The following is a 24,974-nucleotide window of genomic DNA, read 5'->3' on the forward strand; positions in this document are numbered from 1 at the left end:
TTAATGTACTTCTGTTTGACCAACAAGCACAGTATGCGAAACATGGTGCAATAAACACTACTAACTCCCATGTCTTTTTCTAATGTTTTTACAGGACACAACGCCAATAAAAGAATCCTGTGGGACTGGAAGGAAACAACAAGGCGGTGTGGGACCAGCTGGTCAACACGGAGCTGGGTGGAGGGGAGGAGACACCAATCAGGCCGTCAAAACACAGACATCAGAGCATGCTAGCCATGCTTTAGCACACGCCAGAAAGGCTGGTTGATCGCTGGAGAAAGCACCCGCTGCCTTTTCTTACACACTCTTGAGCCACAAACGCACGCATCTCCCTCTCTTCTGTTATTTACTGTACACCATCCGTGCAAAGATGCCGATGCCAAGGTTGGCTCTGTGGCACTTGTGGTGACAGGGCACAGAGTGTGCACATCCGGCAGGCAGGCCAGTGGGTCGTTGGGTGTACAGGCACACCAAAACGCATTTCTGGGTGGGCGAGGTTGCACCATGCGGCCCTGGGCGGGTTCATGGCGTTGGATTACCCTGGTGCTGTTGGCCTGGGGCACGCTCCTCTTCTACATCGGTGGGCACTTGGTGAGGGACAGCGAGCACCCGGAGCGGTCCAGCCGGGAGCTCTCCAAGATCCTGGCCAAGCTGGAGCGGCTCAAGCAGCAGAATGAAGACCTGCGGCGCATGGCCGAATCGCTCAGGTAACAACAAGCTGGATGTTTTTAGAACTAAGTTACTTGACTGTAACAACACCAAACATTTGATCCTGTTTTTGTGGTTGCACAAATCATATCCTTGTCTCAGACACCTGAATGAGCCCAGGCCTGGCTTTGAGAAACCTCAACATGCCAGCTGGATCACTGAGATTGAAACCAGTGTACGCAAATGTTTTCTTTCACTTGCCTGCTCTGGCAAATCTACTTACCCGAAGTCAATTCTTACTTGCACCTATACAAATAGTTTTGTTTATTAGCGGTTAACAAATCGCAACAAAAAATTAAAGTTAATCGTCATGTTTAATCTTTATTTAAGTATATCAATCTGGAGTTTTCGCCCACATCCTCTAATGCCACCCTACTAAACAGTTGCTTCCAGGATAATTGAAATGCCTGAAAATTTTGCGATTCTTTTTCACCACTTTCCCGATCGGGCAACACGTGAGTTGCTAGATGTACGAGTCCGACGTAGCATTTTACCCGTCCAGGGCAAGCGGGCAATCCTTATTGACGAGCTCTGTTCAGTTTTCTGATCGCTGCCTGCCCTTCACGACTTTAACACGACATAACGACATAAACACAAAGAAACAATGATAGACAATATAACAATGGACACCTGATAATGGAGAGGATAAATAGTTCAACAGAGAAGCTAAATTCAGCAGAGTGATAAATGCAACAGTCCCGGCACCCAGAAACAAAAGTGGGTTCATCATCAACCATCGACTCAGTCGGTACAGAAATAATATTGTGGCCTAGATGTCAAGGAGTAAAAGCACGTACAGTACCCGCACACAGACGGAGTTAAGAAAACTAAGATGAGACAAAGAAAATGAGGATATGAGTGTTCAAGTAAACGTACGTAATGAAAAGTAGGCAAGGTACTTCAGAAACAAACGTCACCAACAGTAACGGCTGACCCACCGTCTTCCTTGTCAGGCAAGCAGGAGCTTTTCTGAACATCTGCATAGATGGCAAAGTAGAGTAGTTGTGATCTGTATTTGCATGTTGATGTAATATCACATTTTGAGTGCTTTGGTAAAATGCATTAATTCCCAGAATTGAGTAATTGCTGGATCGGTGGACCTGAGGTTTTGCACCAAAGCACAAGTGAGAAAACAAATGTGATGCACCCATTTTTGCTTGCATGGTTAGAATACTTTTGTTTTTGAAGTAAAACATGGTGCAATGCATCATCCACTTAAGTTTCTGCAAAGTCCAGCAATTAAGTAGAGTCTCGAGCTCCATGGTAGTCCAATAAGAGTCATTTTAAGAATCCCAGAATGTGCCAATGGGATGATTGTTTCTTTAGTTTTTGTGAAAATCTAATCAGCATATCATTAAATCAACATCTTGTGCCGCATACAGCTAAACAAATGTCGCTTCAAAGTTTCATCAAAAGCTGATCAGTGGTGCCGGAGATGACAGACAGATGGATGGACTGTCGCACACCTCACCAGATTTCATTGTGTTATTTTGGCAGACAATAGCACATTGTACGAGCCCATTAACCACACGGCATCAGTCACACATTCAAGCTATGTGTAATAGAGAGACAGATGGTTCTGCTCTTATCTCCGCATGCTGACAGTGTTTCTCTTTGCACATAAACACTGGGTCTCTACATGGGTGTGAACAACTGAGTGTGAATGCATGTGCAGGGAATGCAGTAGTGTGCGCCATATTAACGGAGTACTCGAGCTTCAGATGTTGCCGTCGCTGCTCTTCTGTGATATTCCGATTCACTTTGATGCAGGGCCCTCATCTGTGCACACAAACAGAAAAACACATGTGCACACGTTGCTTCAAACAGCTGGTCCCTGATTAAATCCCTTGCTTTTGTAATTATTCAAAATTGGCTCAAAAACAAAGGTGGAATTCATGGCATAAAAACAAGTGCAGCTTTCAGTCGACCAGTGTCCAGATGGGTCCCCGACACGCTGCACGCTTGTTGCTTGTTATTGAGTTCGGTTGTTGATCTGGGACCGAGGCCTCCACAGTTGTTTACTGGGGCAGCGCTACAGTGCCTTCTCAAGTCCCTCTAAGCCTCAGCTTCAGCTAAGTATCAGGCACAGCAAGCCAAAAGCAGGGCAACTGGCTTGCTGAGTTTAAGCTTTATGAGCTATCGACGGAGACGGGTTTGGATCCTCCTCTGTTCAATTTTGTGTCTTTCTGCATGTGTGTGTGTGTGTGTAGTGGTCAGATACAGGCCCAGGAGAGAACTGAACCACCCTGTAGTGTCTCTTATCCTTATATTAGAGCCCTAATAGACGCGAAGAGGCTGTTAGTGAGCTGCCCATCACAGCTGCCCATCATTCCTGTCACAGCCCCTCCCTTCTCAGTTCATTGCCTCCTCCTGTTCCTCGTCTTAGTCCTTGTTCACCTTCCTCCTCCTCATTCCACTACCAAACTGCTGACAGAGGCATGGCGCCAAGCCAGACTCCAGTTTGCAGGTTGTCACAGACTGACTGACTGACTATGTAACAACTCACAAGCTCACTGATCGACTAGCTCAACGCACGCCCAACCCAATTCTCTGACTTGCGCGTTCTGCAGATTTAGACCGTGAACATGAATCTCTAAATGTAGAGCACAGGAAGCACAAGCAGTTCTTTGCGAGCGTCACGCTGACATTAGACAGTAAAGAAGGTTTCATCCAAAGCACCTAACCTTCACATTACAGCATTAATTTTTTATGAGAGGCCTCAGAGAGATTTAAACTCATAAAACTGACTTTATTACACCTTTTGTGTTGAGTTGTTGCAGAAGAGAAACCCACTGCATTGAGATTGATTTATAGTTCTGAGTAGAATTTAACTTGGTTAGTGTCATCACACCGCAGCAGCGCTAGATGGATGTGTAAGGCATTATTGGGCAGTGTTGTGCATTCATCATATACCTGAAGGCATCTTGTTTACATTGTCTCATTTGCTTTATGATAGAGAGGGATAGTCATGCAGGAGCAGTTTGCATGGGATATTGATTTTCTTCATCGTAAATTGCAAATTTGTGTAGCATCACAGAGAGGATGAAGATACTTATGCAACCTGCTAAATGGATTCTTCACCCACTACTGATTGTGGCTTATCTTTTTTCGCTGTACTATCTATATTTTTAGAATGTTATTGTCGTGTGAAATTAATTAATCAATCTATCAATCAGCTCCCAGGTTCAGAACACTATCACCTGCCTGGCCTACAGATTCACTCCAATGATTCGGTTATTCTCGCCATTCCTGAGTGATCTGAGTGACAGGCAGCGTGCCAACCTACCAATCACCCAGCAGCATTAATGAGAGGTGAGCACGAGGTCGAGTTGCTCAGTCTGTCTGGCTCCGCCCTCTCTGCAGCTGTCAGTCACCTCGGGCACAAAGCCACGTCTCCCGCAGTGACAATGACACGCGCCGGCCTGACGGAGGGAGCGAGGGGCGAGAGTGACAGCTGGGCTGAGCGATGAGGACCTGATCGATCCCCCGGGCATGCCAACAGAGGAATAGAGGGCGGGAGGGGGCGATGTATAGCAGGGAAGCGTGATGGATGGCATAGGGACTGCACTCAGTAAAGAGCAGCAAGGAGGAAATGGAAAATGTGGAGTGGTGAGAAACCGCAGTCGTTGCACTAAAATCTCGTTTACGAGTGGTGCTCTTTGCATATATCTTCTTCATTTGGTTCCCTATCTTTCAAGTAAAAGAAACATGCAAATGTGCACTATACTCATGTAGTTTGGTGTGGTTGTAATGGTTTTAACCCAGTGCGGCCACACCAAACAGATGCTGCTGCCTCTTCCAGACCTGAACTCCCATCGACCCAGCCGTCGCTCAGGCCCGGCAAGGGAAGGTCTACTACCACACACACTAGCCCCATTGTGGAAGCTGTCTACGGTCAGGACATCTCTGTCAAGTAGGGCTCGGAGCAGAGCTGGCTCGCTCTGGGTGTACCGAGGCATTGAAGCATGCAAAGCAAGAATGCACCGTTCAGAATCAGTTTACTTGGGAACTATGTTGTTCGAGTCAGCGGACATAACATGGAAACAGCAAAGGAAGGAGACGTGGAGGCAAGAATAACACAATGCAGAGATAATCACATAACAGACTCGCATCTACTGTAGTACATATACAATGCAGTATTATAGTCATACACTATATACGGGGACATCACTTTTCCTATTATTATCTCTACAAACATGTCTTTCAAACCGATTCAGTGCAGTGGTAGCAGGTTTTCATGGTAATGACCAGACCTTTCCGCCCATTTATAGTGTTTACTTGCCTTTTCCCACTGGCACATTCCTGTGGTTTATTAGCTTGACTTATTGGAGTCAAGTGGTTTGGTTTCAGACATCGTGAGTTTCCAGGAAAGGCTGGAACATGTCAGTCCAGTCTTTTACGCATCACAGTGTAGCGATTCACACATAAGCATATACAAATGCAGAGTTTGGGAACATTACATGTTCTCTTTAATGTAAGGGCAAATTGTGTTTTTATGTAGCCTGCTTTCATCTACTCTCAGAATACATCTCAATCCATATGTATGGCTTCCCAGGTCAGCTCATTATATTAAATCTCACCACAGAAATATGTATGCGCCGCAGTGCCACCTGGGCCTCCACCGTTCAAACTGCTCCGCCCGGCCCTGATCACCCTGTGAACTCCATGGTTACCGGGTGCGGGGGAAGGAGCCAATGAAGCGACAGCTGGGGCAGTATTTCAGAGGAAACTGGGTTGCACGCTGAACCTCACCTGCTCTCCGCCTCAGTGCTTAGTGCCAGTGGGTCTCATCACCCCCTGCTTTCATTGCTTGTCTTTCGCTCCACAGTATTTTCCCCCACCTTAGCACCCCGCCTTCCCCCCCACTCCCCCAGTCAGGGTTTTCCTCATCTGTTACCTCTCCTGTATCATTTGATTAAGACACCATTGAATCCAGCTGCCTTGTCTCCGCTTCCTCTAGAGATACCGTAGGGGATCATTTTTGTATTCCTGTATTGTAGTTGCCTCCTTCCTGTGTGTGTGTGTGTGTGTGTGTGTGTGTGTGTGTGTGTGTGTGTGTGTGTGTGTGTGTGTGTGTGTGTGTGTGTGTGTGTGTGTGTGTGTGTGTGTGTGTGTGTGTGTGTGTGGAGATATATTCTATATTTCCATATCTTGGTTGGGGCGGCTTGTGGTTTGCCTGCCCCAGCATTGCGTCTCAGAAGTTTGTGTCTCTCTGGAGCATGTTGGCTAACCTCCGCATCACGTCGCTACTCATTAGCCTGTGCTGGTCTGGCCTATTTGTTTCTGCCTTGTTCAAGAAGATATCATGTTGCTTTGTTTTACGTTTTTAGCAGCACTTAAAACCCCTGGGAAATGATGTCACTTAGGAAATAGTCCTACTTCCTGTACAATGGTGTAACGAGCAGGTTAGGGTGTGGCCTTTTGAGAGCTCCTGTTGAATATTGTTTGAACAGACAGTAGAGTTGATACTTGGAAAAGAAATGCATCTGGGTCTTATTTCAAGAGCTCTGTGTCAGGCAGCTGGAATGGGCTTTCACAGATTTCACAGAGAAAGGAAGATTGAATTTAAGACATACATATAAATACCCATGATGCAAAGATACGGAAAGGTTGATCCTTGGATAATGTAGGAGGTAACATATCTTCACTTTTCTTCTCAGTTATTTCCATGGCTTTGAAGCACAATGCTCAGTTAGTGCTCAGTGAAGTGGGAGGCCGGTGCTTCTCAGGGACCGAGGCTCGAACAGTGGGGTGGGGTGGGGGGGGGCGAGTTGTGCAGCGAGAAGGGCTGTTGCAACTTTAAAAGTCTCATCTTTATGCCTGCCAGCGTCTGATGTTCCTCACTCAGGGAGCAAATTGAGTTTGCACGCATTGATGACTCATTAACATGGTCCTTGCAGCACTTCGCCAATGCCCCTGTGCATTCGAACATATTCCATTTTTAATAGTTTTATGTAGAGGAATTGATTTGGTATAATGTCGGTGGCAGCTCCTTTTTTTTTCTCTCCTCGGCTGATTTGATCTTTTTGTTCTGAGCATGTCAGAGTGCTCATTTGTGTTTTCATTACATGCAGTAGTTATTCATAGTTCATCGACACGGAGCTGCGGAAATGTTTATTTATATCTTTGTATTTATCAAGGAGCCGTAATTGACACTGAAAACATTCAGTTTGAACACAGAGCAGCTGACAATAAATGCAATTTGCAAGATCATCAGCTACTCATTTTGCCAAGACCTTTTTTAGTTATGATGCTTTTGAGCAGATATCTCAGTCATGCTGCAGCCAGAATCTCAGTCTAGTCCAGCGTTAAACTGCTGCAGCGGCGATGACGGCAGAGCCGTGGCGTCGGATGGGCAGGGTCATGCGTGTATGTGCCACTCTAAGCAGCGGTCAGAGGGGCAGGGAAGCTGTCAGGTGAGCGGGGGAAATGTGTGAATGAAGTGGAAGCCGTGCGAATGCCCCAATGGCAGATAGAGGAGAGAAAATAGACGGACAGAGAGAAAATAAAGACGGACAAGTGAGCGTGGAGGGCAGCACAGGGTCAGCCTTTCCATCTTGCCGCAGGGGAAGAAAAAGCTAAAAATACCCTCAAGCTGTTTTCCACTCAGGAGGGAGGAGGAGAGAGAAAGCAAGATAGGAAGGTAAAAAAAGAAGCTTTTCCCTCTCCACCACCACCACCTCCTTCTTCTCCTCTTGAGGCTGTCCTTCCCTTCCCTCAGATTCTTTTTTTTTGTTTCTCTCCGCAAAAGCCAGAGCAGTCAGCCTGTGCTATCCATGTGGGTAACTCCACATTGTCGGGTGGGGTATAGAGTTCCTTCCTGTTGTTAGAACTGTGTGAGAAAAGACTTGAGGGATTCACGAGGCACAAAAACAGTGATCCTTATTGAGGTCAAAGCACCACCCAGGGACGAGGAATAAAAGACAACATTTTAATGGTTATAATCCAAAACTTTGCTTTGTTCTGTAGCCCATTTAGACTCGCACGCTCCAATGCTCCAATATCTCTAAAGACCTCATGGCATACCTTGTTTCCTCCCTGCTGTATTCCCAGTGAGCTGCTTTGAAGTTAACGTCATCGATTCACTGTTTTAGATCATACCAGTGCTTCAAATGTCATGCCAGCTGAGTATCTTTGTTATGTTTTTTGTTGTGAGCTGTTTTCTCTTACCCCCCCCCCACCCTGCAGGCCCTGGGCCCACTCAGGGGAGCTGCGGAGGACGGTGGAGAACGGCGTTAAGGAGTTCTGGTACTTTGTTCGCAGCGAGGTGAAGAAATTGGCCAACGCCGAGCTCAGCGAGAGGCAGAAGTACACCGATACGCTCCTGCAGGACCTGGGACACCAGGAGAGGTGAGCTGCTTGAAAGTGGTAAAAAGCCTAAATGTTCCACAGGGATTTGAAGAAACCATTTACATCCACGGCAAAGCTGAGTTTGCATGTCTTTCTCATGTCTGCCAAAAGCTTCCTCCCCCACAGTCCAAAGTCCAAAGTCACGCACATTTGGTGAAACTCAACAATGCCCAAAACATGCGAGTGTGTTTGTTTGTGTTCTGTGTGTTGTTGTTTCTCCAACTTAACACTCTCCCAGCAAGTCTGGGAAACTCATTCCTTCAGGGTGTATTCTATTACTATTTATAAACCCTTCGGCTATAGAGGTCTGAAAGCTTCTTAACAACTCCTTTTATTTCTATAACACTGGGAGTGTTGTTGATAGTGATGTTCTCACGAATCTCATACATCTAGGTCTGTGACTCCATTAGCTTAACTGATATTACTGAGCAGCGGTACCCTGTTATTAAACCTCAATATGTCGACCTAAAAGTAATCGTAGCGCAGATTATCTAACCGTCAAGCACCAAGAGTCCACATTAAATGCTTACGTTCAGACAAACATTTAAGAACTTTGGCTTTTTTGTTCAATTACAAAAGTGTTTGTATTTATCAATATTTATTATTATTATTATTATTATTATTATTATTATTTGAGATTAAGGCATTGCATTACAAAGAGTGATAAACATTAAAAAAAGAGAACCCAAACCTGTTTCTGATGATGAAATAAACTGAAATTGAATAATTGGATAGAACTGACAAAGAATGAATCAACAATAATGATAACTCGTTAATTATTTAAGTAACATTTAAAGCACAAACACATGTAAGCTGAGAAACAAGGGCAAAGGTCATCGACTGCTCTGCTGTCACAAGTGCTTCGTTGTAATCCTGCAGAAGTGGTTTACAGGAACCATTGTTTTAATCATCGCTGCCTAAGCTGCTTCCCAAAGACCCCGTGTATGCACACATACAGTCATATACTTTACATGCATTCACTCTCCCCCCCCCCCCCCCCCCCCCCCCCCCTCCCTGCTTTCTCCGTATGTGCTGTAGATTTATATAAATGCACCGCTCACTCGTTAAAATGTTGCACAGGAAGCGGGTGCGGTCCTCGTCTTGAACATGTTCCAAGTAAAACAAAAAATGTAGCACTTTTAAAAGAAGTATGCGATTTCTTACCCGCTCGCCCAATAAAAAGATCACTGCGTTTATGAAGAGCCTTCAGTTTCTCACAGGTTCATAAAGAGCTGAACTGAAACGTTGGGCAAAGTTCACAGAGATCTGGCAGAAAGCAGTTCAAATGTTTGCATCAGGAAATGAACACCTTCACACTACAGGAGAGTGTTTCACCACACTGGTGCCGGTGTATCTGTGACTTAATCTGTAGTAAAACACCACATCACAGTGTATCTGGGTGCCAAGTCTCTAAAAGTTAGAAGGTGCTTAAAGTGTACAGGAAAAAGTGTTGAACATCTTTATTTCCATGACAAACTGCAACGTGCATCGGGATGGATCGTACGGTTTGACTTACGCTGTTTATGTTGTAGTTGTCTGTCAATGTCAAATTAAGTCATTGTTTAACAGTTTGCCCATCCTGTGCCTCACCTGGCCTGGTGATGTTCCTCTAAACGCCGTAATGTAAGCCTGAAACCTTGTGAATGCTCTCCCAATGGTGCGGCATCAGTACTCTGTGCTCTGCTGCCAAACCCAGCGGCTGCAGCTTCAACGTCTGCAGCTTCAACGTCTGCAGCCACGAGCCAATCAGAAGCACCGGGGAAGCCCACAAGCTTCACATTTGCCCAATACCGCACACGTTTTAAATGCACACAACAGCATAACACACCCCCCCAATACACGAGGACATCAGGGCTGTGTGCTGTTCCCCTGTCTTGCTGCCAAATTCCTCAGGGCGCTTGTCTGTTGATTCCTTCTTGTCGGATTTTGCGGCCGGCCATGTTGGCTTTTCCTTCCCACAGAGGGATGGCGATTGCTCCCCCGTGCACTTCTGGAAGAGAGTTTGACACCCGCTCACACATTGTGGTTCCAGGTTCAAAACAGAAACAATAAGTGATGATAGTTGTGTGTAGAGAAAGGCACTATTCACACTGTTGAAATGGGACGTGTTACACTTATCAGCTTTGTGTGTGTCTTTGCATGCGCTGCTGAATATATGCGTAAGAGCTCTCAGTCACACAGGATGTGACTGATTTGGGTCAAAGAAGTGAGTAATAAATTAAGCTTGCACAAGTGTGTGTGTGTGTGTGTGTGTGTGTGTGTGTGTGTGTGTGTGTGTGCATCTGCCCTTAGCTGCAAGTATCAGAGCTCTTGAGCATGTTTGTAAGTGGATGGTCATGATATTTGGCAGCGTGTGACTAGACACAAATTCGCTGTCAGAGGTGTGCAGATGGCAGACTTAATCCAAAACGGAGCTAAACTGCCAGAAAGACGCAGTTTGTCGTCGGTCTGAAAAAAACTTCCCCTTTTTTTCTATAAATATCAGGAAAGCGTGATGTTAAACACACAGTGTACTGCTAAAATATGCTGGTATGTGTTTTATATCTAAAGCCGTATGTAATGTCGGGGCGAGGAAGTGTGCTTCACAATCTACCTGCTGGAGTACAGAAGTTCTGACGTTTACTACCATGATGGCTCTAAGTTCTGTTGAGTCTTAGTGAAAGTTAATTTATTCTATGTGAGGATAAGAAATGTCTAATACTAATACATAGAAATAAGCATCCTATCTGGACAAAATATAAGGTCACAGACGGTAAGTAATGCGACCCGTAGTGCAGGCGACCGGTCGACCCCGTAGTGCGGGCGACCGGTCGACCCCGTAGTGCGGTCGACCGGTCGACCCCGTAGTGCGGTCGACCGGTCGACCCCGTAGTGCAGGCGACCGGTCGACCCCGTAGTGCGGTCGACCGGTCGACCCCGTAGTGCGGTCGACCCATGCTTCACATATTCATGTCCTCGTTCTCTGCTTGTCACATTCACACTTTTCATCTCACATTAAAAACACATTTGTTCTACTGTTGATGACGCATCACATGATCAGAGCCGATAGCTCAACATAGTGACACACACACTCAACATAGTGACACACACACTCAACATAGTGACACACACACTCAACATAGTGACACACACACTAGAGACCTGCGTCAACACAACCATACACTATTTGACCCATTTCTTTATTGAGTTCAAACGCAGCATTCAAAATGTGTATGTTTACATTTCTGTGTGTTGCTGAAAACCTGTCGATCGATTTTTTTCTTCTGATCTAGCACACACACACACACACACACACACACACACACACACACACACTCTCTCTAACTGCCAAGTGCAGTGCAGTGAATACAAACCGTGTTAAGAAGTTTTCCTTATAACTGCCTCATGACCATGAACTTGTTAATGAATTCTTGACACGCGTTCTAAGTGGCTGCTGTGGGAATGAAGTGATTTACAAAGCAAGGTTAGTTGAGCCGTTGATGTGTTCGCCAAGGCCATAAGGTCACACGTGTCATCATCGTTGAGAATGTACACATATTAAATATGTTTCTTTGCGGTGCAATGCAATTTTGATGCGATGTGTGCAGATACGGTCGATGTTGAGGAGAGAAGTGTGTGTGTGTGTGTGTGTCCTGGAAATGGGGTCTTACGTTCACATCACAGTGTATTAGAAAAGTTATTTGCAAAGGTTATTAAGTAACAAGTTTAGAGATTTAGTTGTGCTGTTTGAATGTGAGCCTCGGCTGCTCGTGCTTCTGTTTGACAGTCCGGGCAATGTTCATACATTTGATGAGGAGTGGGTTGCAGATAACACGGATGCACGTTGTATAACAAACAGTAAAGAAAACAAAGTCCGCCTTGTAGCAATCAGTGTCTATTTTCATCTTGTTAAAATATATAAATAATAAGAAGTTTTGAAATGCGTCTGTATCTGCAGGTCCATCATGACAGACTTGTACTACCTCAGCCAGGCGGACGGAGTGGGCGAGTGGAGAATAAAGGAGGCAAAAGACCTCTCGGATCTGGTCCAGAACAGAATCACCTACCTACAGGTATCTACACACACACACACACACGTAGACACAAAAACATTGTACGTTGACGACAACTTCCACACTCGCTTGCCTCATTTGCACCATCCATAACTGTCAGCATCACTTTCCACGAGGAGCAGGTGAGGGTTTGATAGCAGACTGTCTCACCAGTCGCATGTGACAAGCAGGATTCTTGTTGCCTGTCAGCGCTTTAGTGACACGCACGCACGCACGCACGCACGCACGCACGGCAAAACACAGACACACATGCAGACTTGCAAAAAAAGAAATCGGCAGACACAAATCTAAAAACGTGTACGCTGCACAAAGACACACACATATTTACTCGGATGCACATATGCTTACAGCGCCACACACAACCTGAGACCCGTGACACATCCACCCACCCCTGCTCCCTCTCCCAGCTCTGGTGCTGCCGGGTTCCCGGGTGGGGCAGTGCGCCGCTGCACCGGGCCCTGCAGCATTAATGAGCCGGTATGTTTGATGAAGAGGACCCAGTCAGTCTGGCTGGGCGGAGACAGCACCACTAACAGCTGCTGTCACCACCGCTGAGGGATCACACCGCTCCACCAGCTGCCGTCACTAATTCATCACACACACACACACACACCGAGTCGTGCACAGATGGATTCACCCACACCTACGCAAGCAATCGGCGCACACACACATGCACGGAGCCACAAGATTGATGCACATGCTCTTACACACAGAGAGAGAGGTGTGTGTGTGTGTGTGTGTGTCGCACACATCTATATGTACACACACTGACAGACTCCACCCTGCTGTGTCTGCCACCCGCACCAGCCTCTCCCTTCATTCCTGGTTTAACTAACTCCATCTCTGCGTATGCCCCATCTGTCCACTCCCAGCGTTGAGTGAACATGGCTGGCTTTCACAGGGATTTCTGTTGGACACGCTTTTCATCATTTCTTTTGCACTGCAAGCCTTTTATACGGTGGTATTAATTGGTAGCGAGCAAGATCGTGTTTTTGATCTTTGGCATTTCTGCATTGCATTTCCCAAAGATCACTTGTCACTCAACAAGCGTGTCCCGTTATAGTCGCCAAAGCAGCTATAGTCAGTACTTTTTATATTAACAAAAGAGCACACGAGTATGTGATTGAGGCTGCTCGTAGTCATGAACCCATACAGGATTATCAGCTGACTCTGCAGTACCTCTCAGCTCGACAGCTTTATAGCGTCTTTCAGCTCATTGTTTTGGTTTTCTGGACACAGCTTCACTGTTTTTGGTTCATTGTCATTCCTCTCATCAACATCATTTTTGACAGTTCAGTCACTGTGGATGTTCGTGCTCACGCTAACTACCCCTTTGAATGAGGCGCTGTTGCTTCTTCACACATGGAACGTGCCACAACCTGCACACAACAGGTGGTTCTCCTCTCGTCCATGAGTACAATGCACAGATTTTAATGAGCTAGATGTATACTGCTAATCTGCTGGCAACAGAGAGCAAAACAGACATTTGTCTTTGCACAAATGTAGTTTGACTTCAGACATCTTTTAAGCGTGTGCAGCTTCCCTTTCATCTTCCCCTCTGTCTTTGAATGTGGGCATCACAGTGGATAATTACCTGAGCAACTTTCTACTCCTCTCGTTCAGTTCTTCTCGGCCATATTATACTAAACAATATCACTGTGGTCTGTCTGAACTGAATCACTTCTCAACTGCCTCTGTGTTTCACACTCAAAAAAAAAAAAGCACGGCGTTTAAACAGGCACTTAACCTACAGTACAGAGCGGTACTCAGAGGCTGCCTTTTGTGAGCGCATCTGCCGTCATTATCCTTGAACAGAGTCTCTCGGTGCGTCGGAGTCATTCCAGCCTCATCATCGGCCTCCACGCCACGTAGCTCATGTCACGCATTGATATCATGCAGACATTGAAGCGTCAAATGGCGAGCCATGTCAAAAGAAAAGCTTTACGTGTGTTCTTTTGTCAGGACGCCACTGTAGGTTATTAGCACAGTAAGTTAGCTTACACCTATGGGGCCAGTCGTGAACCGGCAGCCTGTAACTCCAGGGAAATACCTGGGCGGCTTGTTCTGTCAACTGGATGGCTGCTGTACTGTGCTCATGTTATTAAACAGCAGTGGTGGTAATCAGTTTCCGGCTCTTCTCCTCTCTGTTTTTTCTTATTTCTTCTCAGTGGCCCTCTCTTCTATTCCCTCTGTCCTCCTTCATTTCATCTCCAGTTTTCTTTTTTTTTTTTATCCTCGTCTCTCTTTTCCTCTTCGCTTGCCTCTCCGTTCCTCTTCCTCCCTCTCTTCCTTTTCCTCTCCTGCGAGTGTGTGATAGGCAGCGTTAGCCGGTGGGTGCCGCGCGGCCTGATTACTGTGAACCATCCACAGCTGCAGCAGCCTAATGAGGAAAACACTCCCATCAGCCGGTAATTGCTGTTTAGGAAGCTGGTTGGCACGAGTGTTGCGGAGTCGCTCAGACCGGCTGCGGAGCGAATCACAAACCGCCCGGCAACCCATCGACAACACAGCATGTGTCACTCTGTTGGTTTCCCTCTTTTTTACGCAAAAACAAGAAATCTTTGTTTTTTCTTCCCCCCCGGCGCTCCTCATTTGGTATTCTTCCCGTCAGACTTTTGTATGATATCGAAGCTAATTTATGAGATGAGGGACGACAGTGAGACGGGGAATTAGAGACCGCAAGGAGAAGGAGGGAGGCCGTCAGAGACAAAGGGGTGTGAGGAAAGAAAGGATGGTAGAGCATAGGAGGGGAGGGCGAGAGGGGAAAGGGAGAAACAATGGGAGTAAAGGAAAGAAAAGGACTTAGGGAAAAGAAAAGAAAGGGGCAGACAAAAGAAGAGCAAGTATAAAGAAATTAAGGAGGAAGAGATATTAAAGGATGCCAAACCCAACGAGTTAGTCCATCCCTCAATAATTCCCTCTGTCGTTGTCACTCAAGTCCCGACATTATCAAGGCTGTCACATGGAGAGAAGCCAAAGAGGAAAAACCTGGCAGGTAAAGAAAGAGACGCAAACAGAGGGGAAGAGGGAACGGGTATAAAATTAGAGTGAAGTGGAGTGTGAGAGACAGGCAAAGGGAACAAAGAAAACAATATCCATGTGTTATTACAAGTCATAGAGCAGGGCTTTGAGAGATACAAGAAGAAGGTCAAGCAATAAAGCATGTTGAAACATCCCTTCCTCTCCTCCTCCCAGAACCCTCCAGACTGCAGTAAGGCGAGAAAGCTGGTGTGTAACATCAATAAGGGCTGTGGTTATGGCTGCCAGCTCCACCATGTCGTCTACTGCTTCATGATCGCTTATGGCACCCAGCGCACGCTCATCCTGGAGTCCCACAACTGGCGCTACGCCCCCGGCGGCTGGGAAACCGTCTTCCTGCCCGTCAGTAACACCTGCACCGACCGCTCCGGGGCCACCACTGGACACTGGTCAGGTAGGTTAAACACACACACACACACACACACACACACACACACAGTGTCTCCAAAGCCTCAGTGCCGCTTCCAAACGCCTTTGATTAGTTGCTTAATAATCAAATTACCCTTGCTGGTTTTTTTGGTCTATCTCTGCTAAAAGACGGGTCTGCCAGGCCGTCTTTTGTGCCGCTGCAGCGAAAATAAAGTGTGAATTCCCTGGCTAAGCAGGACTGTGCAATTTCTGCTAAAGCACTTTGGCAGCCAGTGTAGCAGCAGCAGGTTACCGTTCAAAGGTTTCATTGCCAAGAAATCCTGTGACTTGATTTCAGTAAACAACCTGCTCCTCTGACCTACAGCACATACACACTTTTGGTGTCTGATGGGGACGGAGATTGCAGGGAGCAAGTTTTGCGGAAGTGTTGTTAAAACTCTGGCTCCTTGCACAGTTTTGATTCATGTCTTGCGTGCTGAGAATATCCTTCTTCGTGTGCTATCTATGATTAGTTCCGATCATTATGGCGAATGTATGGAGGAAGCTGAGGAAGACTGCATGTGTTTCTCTGCTGTAGCCCAAAGGTCGTTCCGTAGACTGACTAAGGGTCTTGTATTTTGCAATGCAACATTTAATCTAGTGTTCAATCTGAATTCTGTGTTCGTCATAACGCATGTGCAAGAGCAGAGGTCCACTACTCCTCTCTGCAAGTGAATCAATCAAATATATCAAGTGTTCAGCCATTTATTTCTTTCCATAAGAAAGTTTACATGTCCGCCTGTGGAGTGTAAACATCTTTTCAGGGTCTCGGCATGTAATTAGCCTTCAAACTGAACTTGCTGGAGGGCTATTGTTGGCCTGACGGCAGCTTTAATGATTTGTTGAGGTGAACCCTGAGACGGGGGACCTCCTGTTGAGCCGGGCGGAGGGAGGAGATTTTTGAATCCTAATGATTTTGTTGATTCACTGACTTTTCCTCCAGTGACACGAGCAGGTCAAAGCTTTCACCTGCACAACTAATGACATTCCCATCAGCTTCAGCGCGTGCTAATTAACAAATGTCCTCATGTTACCACTGCTGAACCAAGATGGTGAGCACGGTAGACATAAAACGGCACGTTAGCATGCTGACGATAGCGTTTAGCTCATAGCATCGCTGTGCTGCTAGCGTGGGGGGAGGGGGGGGGGGGCTGTAGTCTTGTTATTTATGTGTTCTATTAGAATGTATGCCTTATGACTGTCCATAATGAACACCATGTTCAGCATAATGTCGTTTATATCTGTACCTGGTACCAGAATACCTTCGACCAGAAGATCGATGTGCTTGTTTGGGGGGGGGGGGGAATGCATCTTCTACTAATGCACAGGCAGCAGTTATGAATGAGATTGCATATAGGTATGAGTGGAAATTGTATTTTGATATGATTAATGGATAATCCTACAATAGAGGTGTGTTTGCCTCTCTGTTAAGCTGACAAAACAAAACAAAAAAGTGAAGATCAGTGATAGAGGTTTTACTAAGAGACCGTGCCCCCCTCCCCCCCTCTCTCTCTCTCTCTCACACTTTCTTTCTCATCGCTTTCTTGTTCTCATCACTGCATCCTTTCAGCTGTATATTTTCTCCTATCGCTTCATTTGACTTGTGCTCTCCTGGGCTCTCCCTTCTTATCTCCTGCTCTCGTAGCGCCTTCCCTTTTCCTATTCTCCTGCCTTTCATGTGTCCTTTTCCACTATCTAATGTCTTTCTCTGGTGTCTGTCGTACAAACGGCCTCCTATAGATCTATATATGCCATCTGGCTCCTCGCGGCCAACTGCCAACTCACTACAAACGCCACTCCCCAGGCCTTTCAGCATCCTTCTAAAGTATTGTGATTTGCAGAGGCAGTATGTTCTGTTGACCAAGCCAGCTAACTAGCTAGGCATAGCTAATGTAAACCTGTTGGCTACGTGGCTACCCCTGTGCTCATCTTTTATTTAGCCAGGAAGGCCCTTATTGAGATACGAGATCTCTTCTCCTTGGGGCACTGGACCACAGTGGGATGGTAAAATCTTGGATGAATACACATTTGAATATCTCACTAATTAAGTGGAATTGCAGCGTTTGACTGTCCTGAATACTGATCTCGTGTGAAAGAGAGTGTGAAGTCAAAATAAACTGGCGTTTTCCTTTTTTTCTATGGTTAACCAGTGTTTGTTAGCGACCATGCAAATGACTTGAGATGATAATGGGTTTTGCATAGCGCCAGGATTGCAGGGAGCTTGGCACCTCCAGGACGCCGTCATTTTTCTAATTGTGTTACTCCTGAACCCCCGATCATCCGGCTTCTGCCGTATCGTTTTGCGGTAAATGCCACCAATCCTTTGTAGTCACCTTCAATTAGAACTGTGATGAGCTTACTGCTGTGGGTGTTCTACACTTGGCAATTATTTGTATTGTTTTCCTTGTGTTTATGTGGGGAAATGGGTATTTGTTGGTATTTCCTGTAGCTGCCCTTTTTAGATTCCAGCTTTCCTCATGTATCTTTATATGGTTTACCAACTTTCTTTTAAGTGTTTCCCCTAGGACGTGAGTCATTTATAGACTGCGAGAGGATGCGTAGCATACGCATCTGTGACAAAATCAAAGGTAACCATAAAGTCATTATGGGACCTGCTGATTTTCCTCCCCTCAAATGGGAAGTGGGGAAAACAAAACATTACAAGAAAATACACAATGAAATAATCATAACGTACAGTGTTCCCCTCTAGGATTGGCTTTGTGTCAGAAAATAGAATAATTGAGAGGAGTTGTATGTTGATGTTACTATATGGATTTCTTTTTAGATTTTTATTAGATTATCATTATATAACTAGAGTATTGTTTACAAAGTTACCATCTTACTTTTCAGAAATACTACTAAAGTTCTTAAACCTTAAATGTAGTCCAAACACACACACCCTTACAAGAACTTTGCCTAAGTGACATACAAGTTGGAAAAATGTGGTTTTAATTGGGAACTATGAATAGAAATCTGAATCTATTTAATAAGATCACGATGCAAAATTCCCTTGTCCATCGGGCCACATGGTCAGTTAATGTTTTAAATGTACCAGGCACTCAACAGATTACCATTGGTGTTGTTGTGGCTGGTGAGTGAATCAAATCTACCAACGCACTTGCATATATTTTCTAGCCTGATTATGTATGAATATTGATAAAGGTTGACCCACCTTGTCTCTCTCTTGGGACTAGATACTGGATACTCGTGCTACCTGAATAAAACACGTCTACAATTGGCAAAGAAAAGTGCTTTTACTTTGGAAGTAACTATGACTGCGAGTCTGAACAAACCTTCAATACCTTTTAACACTTGACAATGTAAGATTCTTGGCGCTTCGGTCGGTACCAAAGGAGAGTAATGAGTTTCAAACCCAGCTCGTCTGTCTGTTAACCCGCTGGTGCATGTTGCTGTTTTACTACAACTCTTCTTTTTAAATGCAATGGACAGCATGAGAGAGCTTAGCACCATCCTGCAGGTCTGGTATAACAGACTACATTCTGAACACGCAAAGGGGGAAACCAGTCTTCTTGGGGAACAATGGTTCGCTGATCAAAGAGCTAATTTGCCAAAGAGAGTGTATTCCTTTGAGGTTCTCTGTAGAGATATTACTGCCTTATGAGTGAGTCTGAGAGCAGCAGGAGAAACATAATGTTCCCTGCCATGTCAAGACTAGAACAAGAGTTCTCTAAGTTCATAAACTCCAGCTCAAATGTATTATGAATGGATAGGCTCCGTATTTTGTGTCTGGATGATGTCACTCTTGGTTCTCCACTTTTCATAGCTGTGTTAATCTCATGCAATATTTATTAGGCTCTGTATACCCCACGGGTTTAAAAGACACTGTACCAATCCTGTGTCAGTGCAGACCTATATGCCTTTATGTCACGATGCATACAGGAAATATATGCAGATGCTTTGGAGTTGAGATGAAATTTTAAAAGAGCTTTTGTGATCTAATTAAGAAGCTGTGGGAGGCAGACATACAGCATCTCTGTACATTTGTGCCAAGAAGTACAGGCCTCAAAAATATGCCCATTCCCCCTTATGTGAATCATGCCAATGTGGTTATATAAGCAAAGACGGGCCTGGGAATATTTTTTTCTGTTCAATATTTAATGCTTCTACCAATTTATATTCAGTTCATGCTCAGGCACACGCACACATAAATTGAAGCCTCTGTTTCTGTCCTTGTTTTTCACATGTTTTTTTTATGTACCCTTTCTGTGAAAGGCCATTCTTAATGACTCATTATGCCATTTACTTGGAAGTGTGTTGTGGTTGAGTTTGCAGCTGTATTAGGCCCTGTCTGTGGCAGTTAGAGAAGCCACTTTAGCCTGACAGAACACGGGCCTCAAACTTCCTTTTGTGTAAATCGAGAGGGTTTAGACACACACACACACACACACACACACACACGCACACGCACGCGCGCGCGGGTTTTAAGACTGAAAGGGAGTGAAGGTTTTGTCTGCCAGGCATATCCCTTCTGGTGCGATGAGATTAGCCGGGGCTCTTTGTGTGTGTGTGTGTGTGTGTGTGTGTGTGTACGTGTGTTTGTGTGTGTGAATGCACATTTCTTGTTATTGTGTGTTGTATGTGGATCACCGTTAGTTGTCGGTGTTGGATCATCTTTTTTCCTTCTGATCGCAACACCCTGTACACGGATGTTCATGCGTGTGCGTTTTCATGTCAGTGGGTGGGGTACATGCGTGTTAGCATGCATGTGAGTGTTTGTTTCCCCCCTTTGTTTGTCTGTCCACACACATACAGGTGTGCATCATGCACATGTATGTGTGTGGACAGTTGGCCTTGATGTGCATGGAGGTCTGGCAGTGCACGGGGGCTTTATTCTGCCCAGAGAGGTGACCTTCGTAATCAGCCCCACTCAAACCCTCTGCCCAGAGCTTCTGCCAAGCAGGACTCAGCCTGAAGCGGCCAATGCCAGATCACCAGCCCCCCCCCCCCCCCCTAACTCCTCCAATCCAGGTCCTTGCATCAGCCCCTGGCCCTACACAGCCTTGATGGAAAGGAGCTTACCTTGGCCTTTAAGCAAGGACGGGCAAAGAGCAGCTGTCAATCACAAAAGTTGGACTCGGAGGGTTGGGGGGGGATTTGGATCCATGCTGAAAATGGAATGATAATAGTGCTGAAGAATGATGCTGAAATATCTAACGTAACGCTATCATTTATTTTGGCACAATGTATAGAAGTTGTTGCAGTTCAAAAAGACAAATGGAACATCTTTGGGTTTTGGACTGTTATCCTGGACTTTGGGAAACTGTGATGAGCATTTTTCTCTAGTTGTGATATATTATAGATATAGAACAATGTTTGTATTAATGATAAAGAACACAATCTTTAGTTACAGCCCTGAACAAAATGTTGAATAAGTATTGAATATCAAGTGTCTTATACTCAACATGCTTCATCCAGGAGAGGCCCACGATAAGGACGTCCAGGTCGTGGAGCTGCCCATCGTAGACAGTCTCCACCCTCGGCCCCCCTACCTGCCCCTGGCGATCCCCGAGGACCTGGCCCCGCGCCTGCACCGTCTGCACGGCGACCCCTCCGTCTGGTGGGTGTCCCAGTTTGTCAAGTACCTGGTGCGACCACAGACGTGGCTGGAGAAGGAGATCCAGCAGACCACCGCCAAGCTGGGCTTCAAACACCCCATCATCGGGTAAGGACACTCGGATATCACGTCTCAGTGTGTGGGGGCGGCTTCGTCTTCTCCTTTTTCTCTGCTTCTAAACACTTGAGCAATAATGACTTTGTTACTATAGCATATCTCTACAATTACTTTCACAAAGTGCTTTACAATCAAAGCGAACAGAAGGCATAGGAAGGAGAACACTGACAGAGCCGGAGGGGCTGTGGTTGAAAACAAACACTGCTTTGGCTGAGGTTGATTTGAGGTTAATGCAATAAGTGTTAAAAGTAAACTTCATTTGGTTTTAGTGTTTTGTTTAGTTAATATTAACTTGGAAGGCGTTTCTCTTTTCTCATTATTTCCCTGCTTTTCACTAATACAGCTCATATTCACGCAAATCAACTTGAAATTCCATCACTCTGTTCTTTCTAATAGCTTTTTTTAATGTATTATAGTCCCCGTGAGGGGTTTTATTCTCTAGTCTCATCCAAGTCGTTTTATACTGAAGACCTTGGTGATCTGATATTGTTACCAAAGCAATTAAATAGCTAAAAAAGTAAAAGCATCTCAGACAGTTTTTAAAAAAACCAGGAGAAAAAAGCCGAACAAGACAAGAAATGAGGAGCTTGTTAAACAGTTAATGACCGCATTAAAAATTAATCGCCATTAATTCATCTTCAATGGTCTTTGTTGATCAAAGCATAAGGCTGCCATATTCTATATATTTCTTATTGTCAACAAATCCCATGAAAATACCAAAAGCAACAATGAATAAATCCTAACAGGCAAAGTATTGTCTTGTTTTGTTCATCTGTACCAAAGAGCTCCACTGTTGTCCACAAACTATTAAAAAAAGGCATAAATGAGCCACACTGTCGTATTAATCGTCCGCTGAAAATAGTCTCAAAGAAACTGCATGGGCATGGAGAGAAGTGGAAACGTGTTGAAGGCAGACTAATGCGTTGTTGCTTTTTGTCTTAGCGCAGCGGTGCTTTGAGCTACATGCTAATGTCAAGCATGCTAACATTAGCGCTGAACACAAAGTACAAGCTGAGGCCGATGGGAATGTCATTAGTTGTTCTGGTATTTCATCATAAACCAAAGTATTGGACAAACTAACCTTTTGACCTGATGATGGAGCTACATTAAGTTTAAGGGATTCAGTGACTCAGTGGACTTCATCCTCTGGGGAACCTCTGGGGAACATCTAGGGAACATGAATGCACACATGTCCATACATCCAATGTTTGCCATCAGTAGATCCTTCTGTTCATGACGGCACAAGGGAACTTCCTCAGTGCAAACAGGAAGGTCACCTCAGTACCCTGATATCTCCGTACACCACCTTGATATTACTGTCCATGAAACTTTGCTTAAATGGGTCGGATGAGACGATACCAACCGTCCCAAACATGACATTATCACGTCTGATTTCTGCCTTTTGATCGTGAATACTTTAGTATTGCGTCTCCAGATATTCTGTTCTCACAGCTTGAAAATAAATACTTCTTATGGTCCAGTGTTTACTGCATACTGTAAGCCCCTTTTTTAATAGCAGCTTTTAGCTGTTTATTTACTCGTCTATGTTTCCGTCAGTCAACGAGCAGTCATGTTCTGTCCGCCTGCCTGCCTCTCAACTCATAAATAACTCCACCCGTCTTTGAGCAGCACTTCACACCTGATCAAAGAGGACTTTGCAAATGATTCTCCGCACTTGTTTTAACCCACTTGGTCGTGCAGATTGAAGGGATTTACCATATTAGGACAATGCACGTAAGCTGTCAGTCAGGGGGAAAGTATATATAATTACTTTGAAGTACTTTGCTGAGATTGTTTAAAGTTTCTGCACCGTCCCTTGAGGCTGATTCCACCCGGCGAGTAAAGGAAGTAGTTTAAAGCAAACGCTAAGAGTAATATTTCTAATAGTCTGTCACGTCAGCCTGGTTTAAGTGTGTCATCGCCTTCATACCTCTCGCATCCATATGTTCATAGACTCTACGCCAGCGTCTCGCCCTTCATAACTCCTCTTTTACGTTTTGCTTCAAACAATCATCGTCGTTCTTCCTCACTTTTTCCGTCCTGCTCGGCTTCGTTCTCACTCCCTCTTGTCACACTCTCTCGCGCTCTCTCGCTCTCTCTCTCTCTCTCTCTCGCTCTCTCTCTCGCTCTCTCTCTCTCTCGCTCTCTCTCTCTCTCTCTCTCTCTCTCTCTCTCTCTCTCTCTCTCTCTCTCTTGCTCTCTCTCAGATGCTCTTCTCTTTGGTTTTATCACCACAGCAGCTGCTGTCTCTGTCTCCCAGCACTCTTTGACTCCCCCCCCCCCCCCCCCCCCCCCCCCCCCCCCCTTCTTTTTTTTTCCCGTGACTCATCTCAAATTTTTCAATCTCCCCATCCTCTCACATCCTCTCATTTGTGATCGTTGCTCTGTCTTCATTTGTTCATCCCTGCTTCAAGATTTTTCTAAAATTTTACATTTCACAGTCACCTCTCCCTCACGTTCCCCAGGCGCACAGCCCTACCCACAATTCTCTTGCTCTCATAGTTTTACACACATCTCCATCACTGTTCTTTGTGTTTCCCCCTCCATACACTTATACATCCCTCCCTTTTCTCCCTCCATATCACCGGGGAAAGGCTTATTGAAATGATGTGCTGGGTAGAACAAAGTTTTCATCCTTTTTTTTTCTCCCCCCATCCTCCCCCCCTCCCACACGTCCCTTCTCAGCTCTTGATATATCCACTCCACTCTGCACTGATGTTGCAACAAAGTGCCTATGCGCTTCTGTCAGCGCTGTGGAGGAAGGCGATATGTGTGTGTGTGTGTGTGTGTGTGTGTGTGTGTGTGTGTTTGGAAAAGTCAGGGAGGTTAATGTGAGATGTAAAAGTGGGGCTGAAAGAGATCTATAGTTTCAGTGCGAGGAAAAGGCAAGAGGGTGGCGGCAGCAGTGTCGGATGCAGGGGTGGATGGAGAGAAGTACCAAGAGTCCCCAGAGCACCCAACAACCGCCAGCTGACCCCCACCAGCTCAGTCACCACCACCACTCTCCCCCTGCTGCTCCCTCAGGACTCGAGCTGCAGGAAGGCTGGAAGCCACCGACTAAATGCAGCTCCGTCCTGCCAGCATTTAATGCGTCCTAATGGTAGTGAGGCCAGTCAGAGACCGAGGATTAGGGTTTGGTTACTGCTTATAATGCAGATGCCAGAGTCGCCTTATCGCCTTGGCATTTCGGTTACCAAGAGACGGATTTTTTCAGGCCTATATATGAATAAGGCTTATGATAAATTGTGGTTTTTTTCCCCTGAATTTTTGCAGTAAAACACAAATCAAATTCATTTTGAAGAATCGATAATAAAAGAATATATTATAGTAAAGAAATATTTTATAATAATAATAATAATAAAAAAGGTTTTAAGAATACAATTTATAGCTGAAACGCTTTTTTTCCCCCTCTCTTAAAGCACCTGCACACAATGAGCAACTCATTTGCATTTTCACAATTTCATTTACTCACTCGCATAGATTAAAAATGCATTTAAACCGATTTTACCAAAATATCCAGGTACCATTTGAGCAAAATCGATAAATGATGAGTGTTGTATTGTTCCGTTAATTAACTAATTAATTGCGGAAACGACAAGCTGTAAACGCAACATTGACCTTTTTAAAGTTTAAAACAACGACGTAACATATAGTACTAAAACAATAAAGTTTAGGGCCGTAAAATGTAAATGATGAGCTGAAAGTTGATGAGGGGAACTGCAGAA

General features: G+C 45.2%; 1 protein-coding gene across 1 annotated transcript in view; it reads left to right on the plus strand.

Annotated features, from left to right (window-relative positions):
* The window catches only part of fut8b (fucosyltransferase 8b (alpha (1,6) fucosyltransferase)), a 70,768-nt gene that overhangs the window by 40,671 nt on the left and 5,123 nt on the right, over positions 1-24,974 (plus strand). The window contains exons 2-9 of the mRNA XM_029425836.1: positions 95-707; positions 811-883; positions 4,474-4,558; positions 7,031-7,124; positions 7,897-8,058; positions 11,996-12,110; positions 15,306-15,543; positions 20,994-21,240. Of these exons, the coding sequence (XP_029281696.1) occupies positions 505-707; positions 811-883; positions 4,474-4,558; positions 7,031-7,124; positions 7,897-8,058; positions 11,996-12,110; positions 15,306-15,543; positions 20,994-21,240 (1,217 nt within the window). The 5' untranslated portion in view covers positions 95-504. The remainder of the gene's footprint in view (positions 1-94; positions 708-810; positions 884-4,473; positions 4,559-7,030; positions 7,125-7,896; positions 8,059-11,995; positions 12,111-15,305; positions 15,544-20,993; positions 21,241-24,974) is intronic.

The sequence above is a fragment of the Cottoperca gobio genome, chromosome 24, assembly GCF_900634415.1.
Source record: "Cottoperca gobio chromosome 24, fCotGob3.1, whole genome shotgun sequence".
Classification (NCBI taxonomy): Eukaryota; Metazoa; Chordata; class Actinopteri; order Perciformes; family Bovichtidae; genus Cottoperca; species Cottoperca gobio.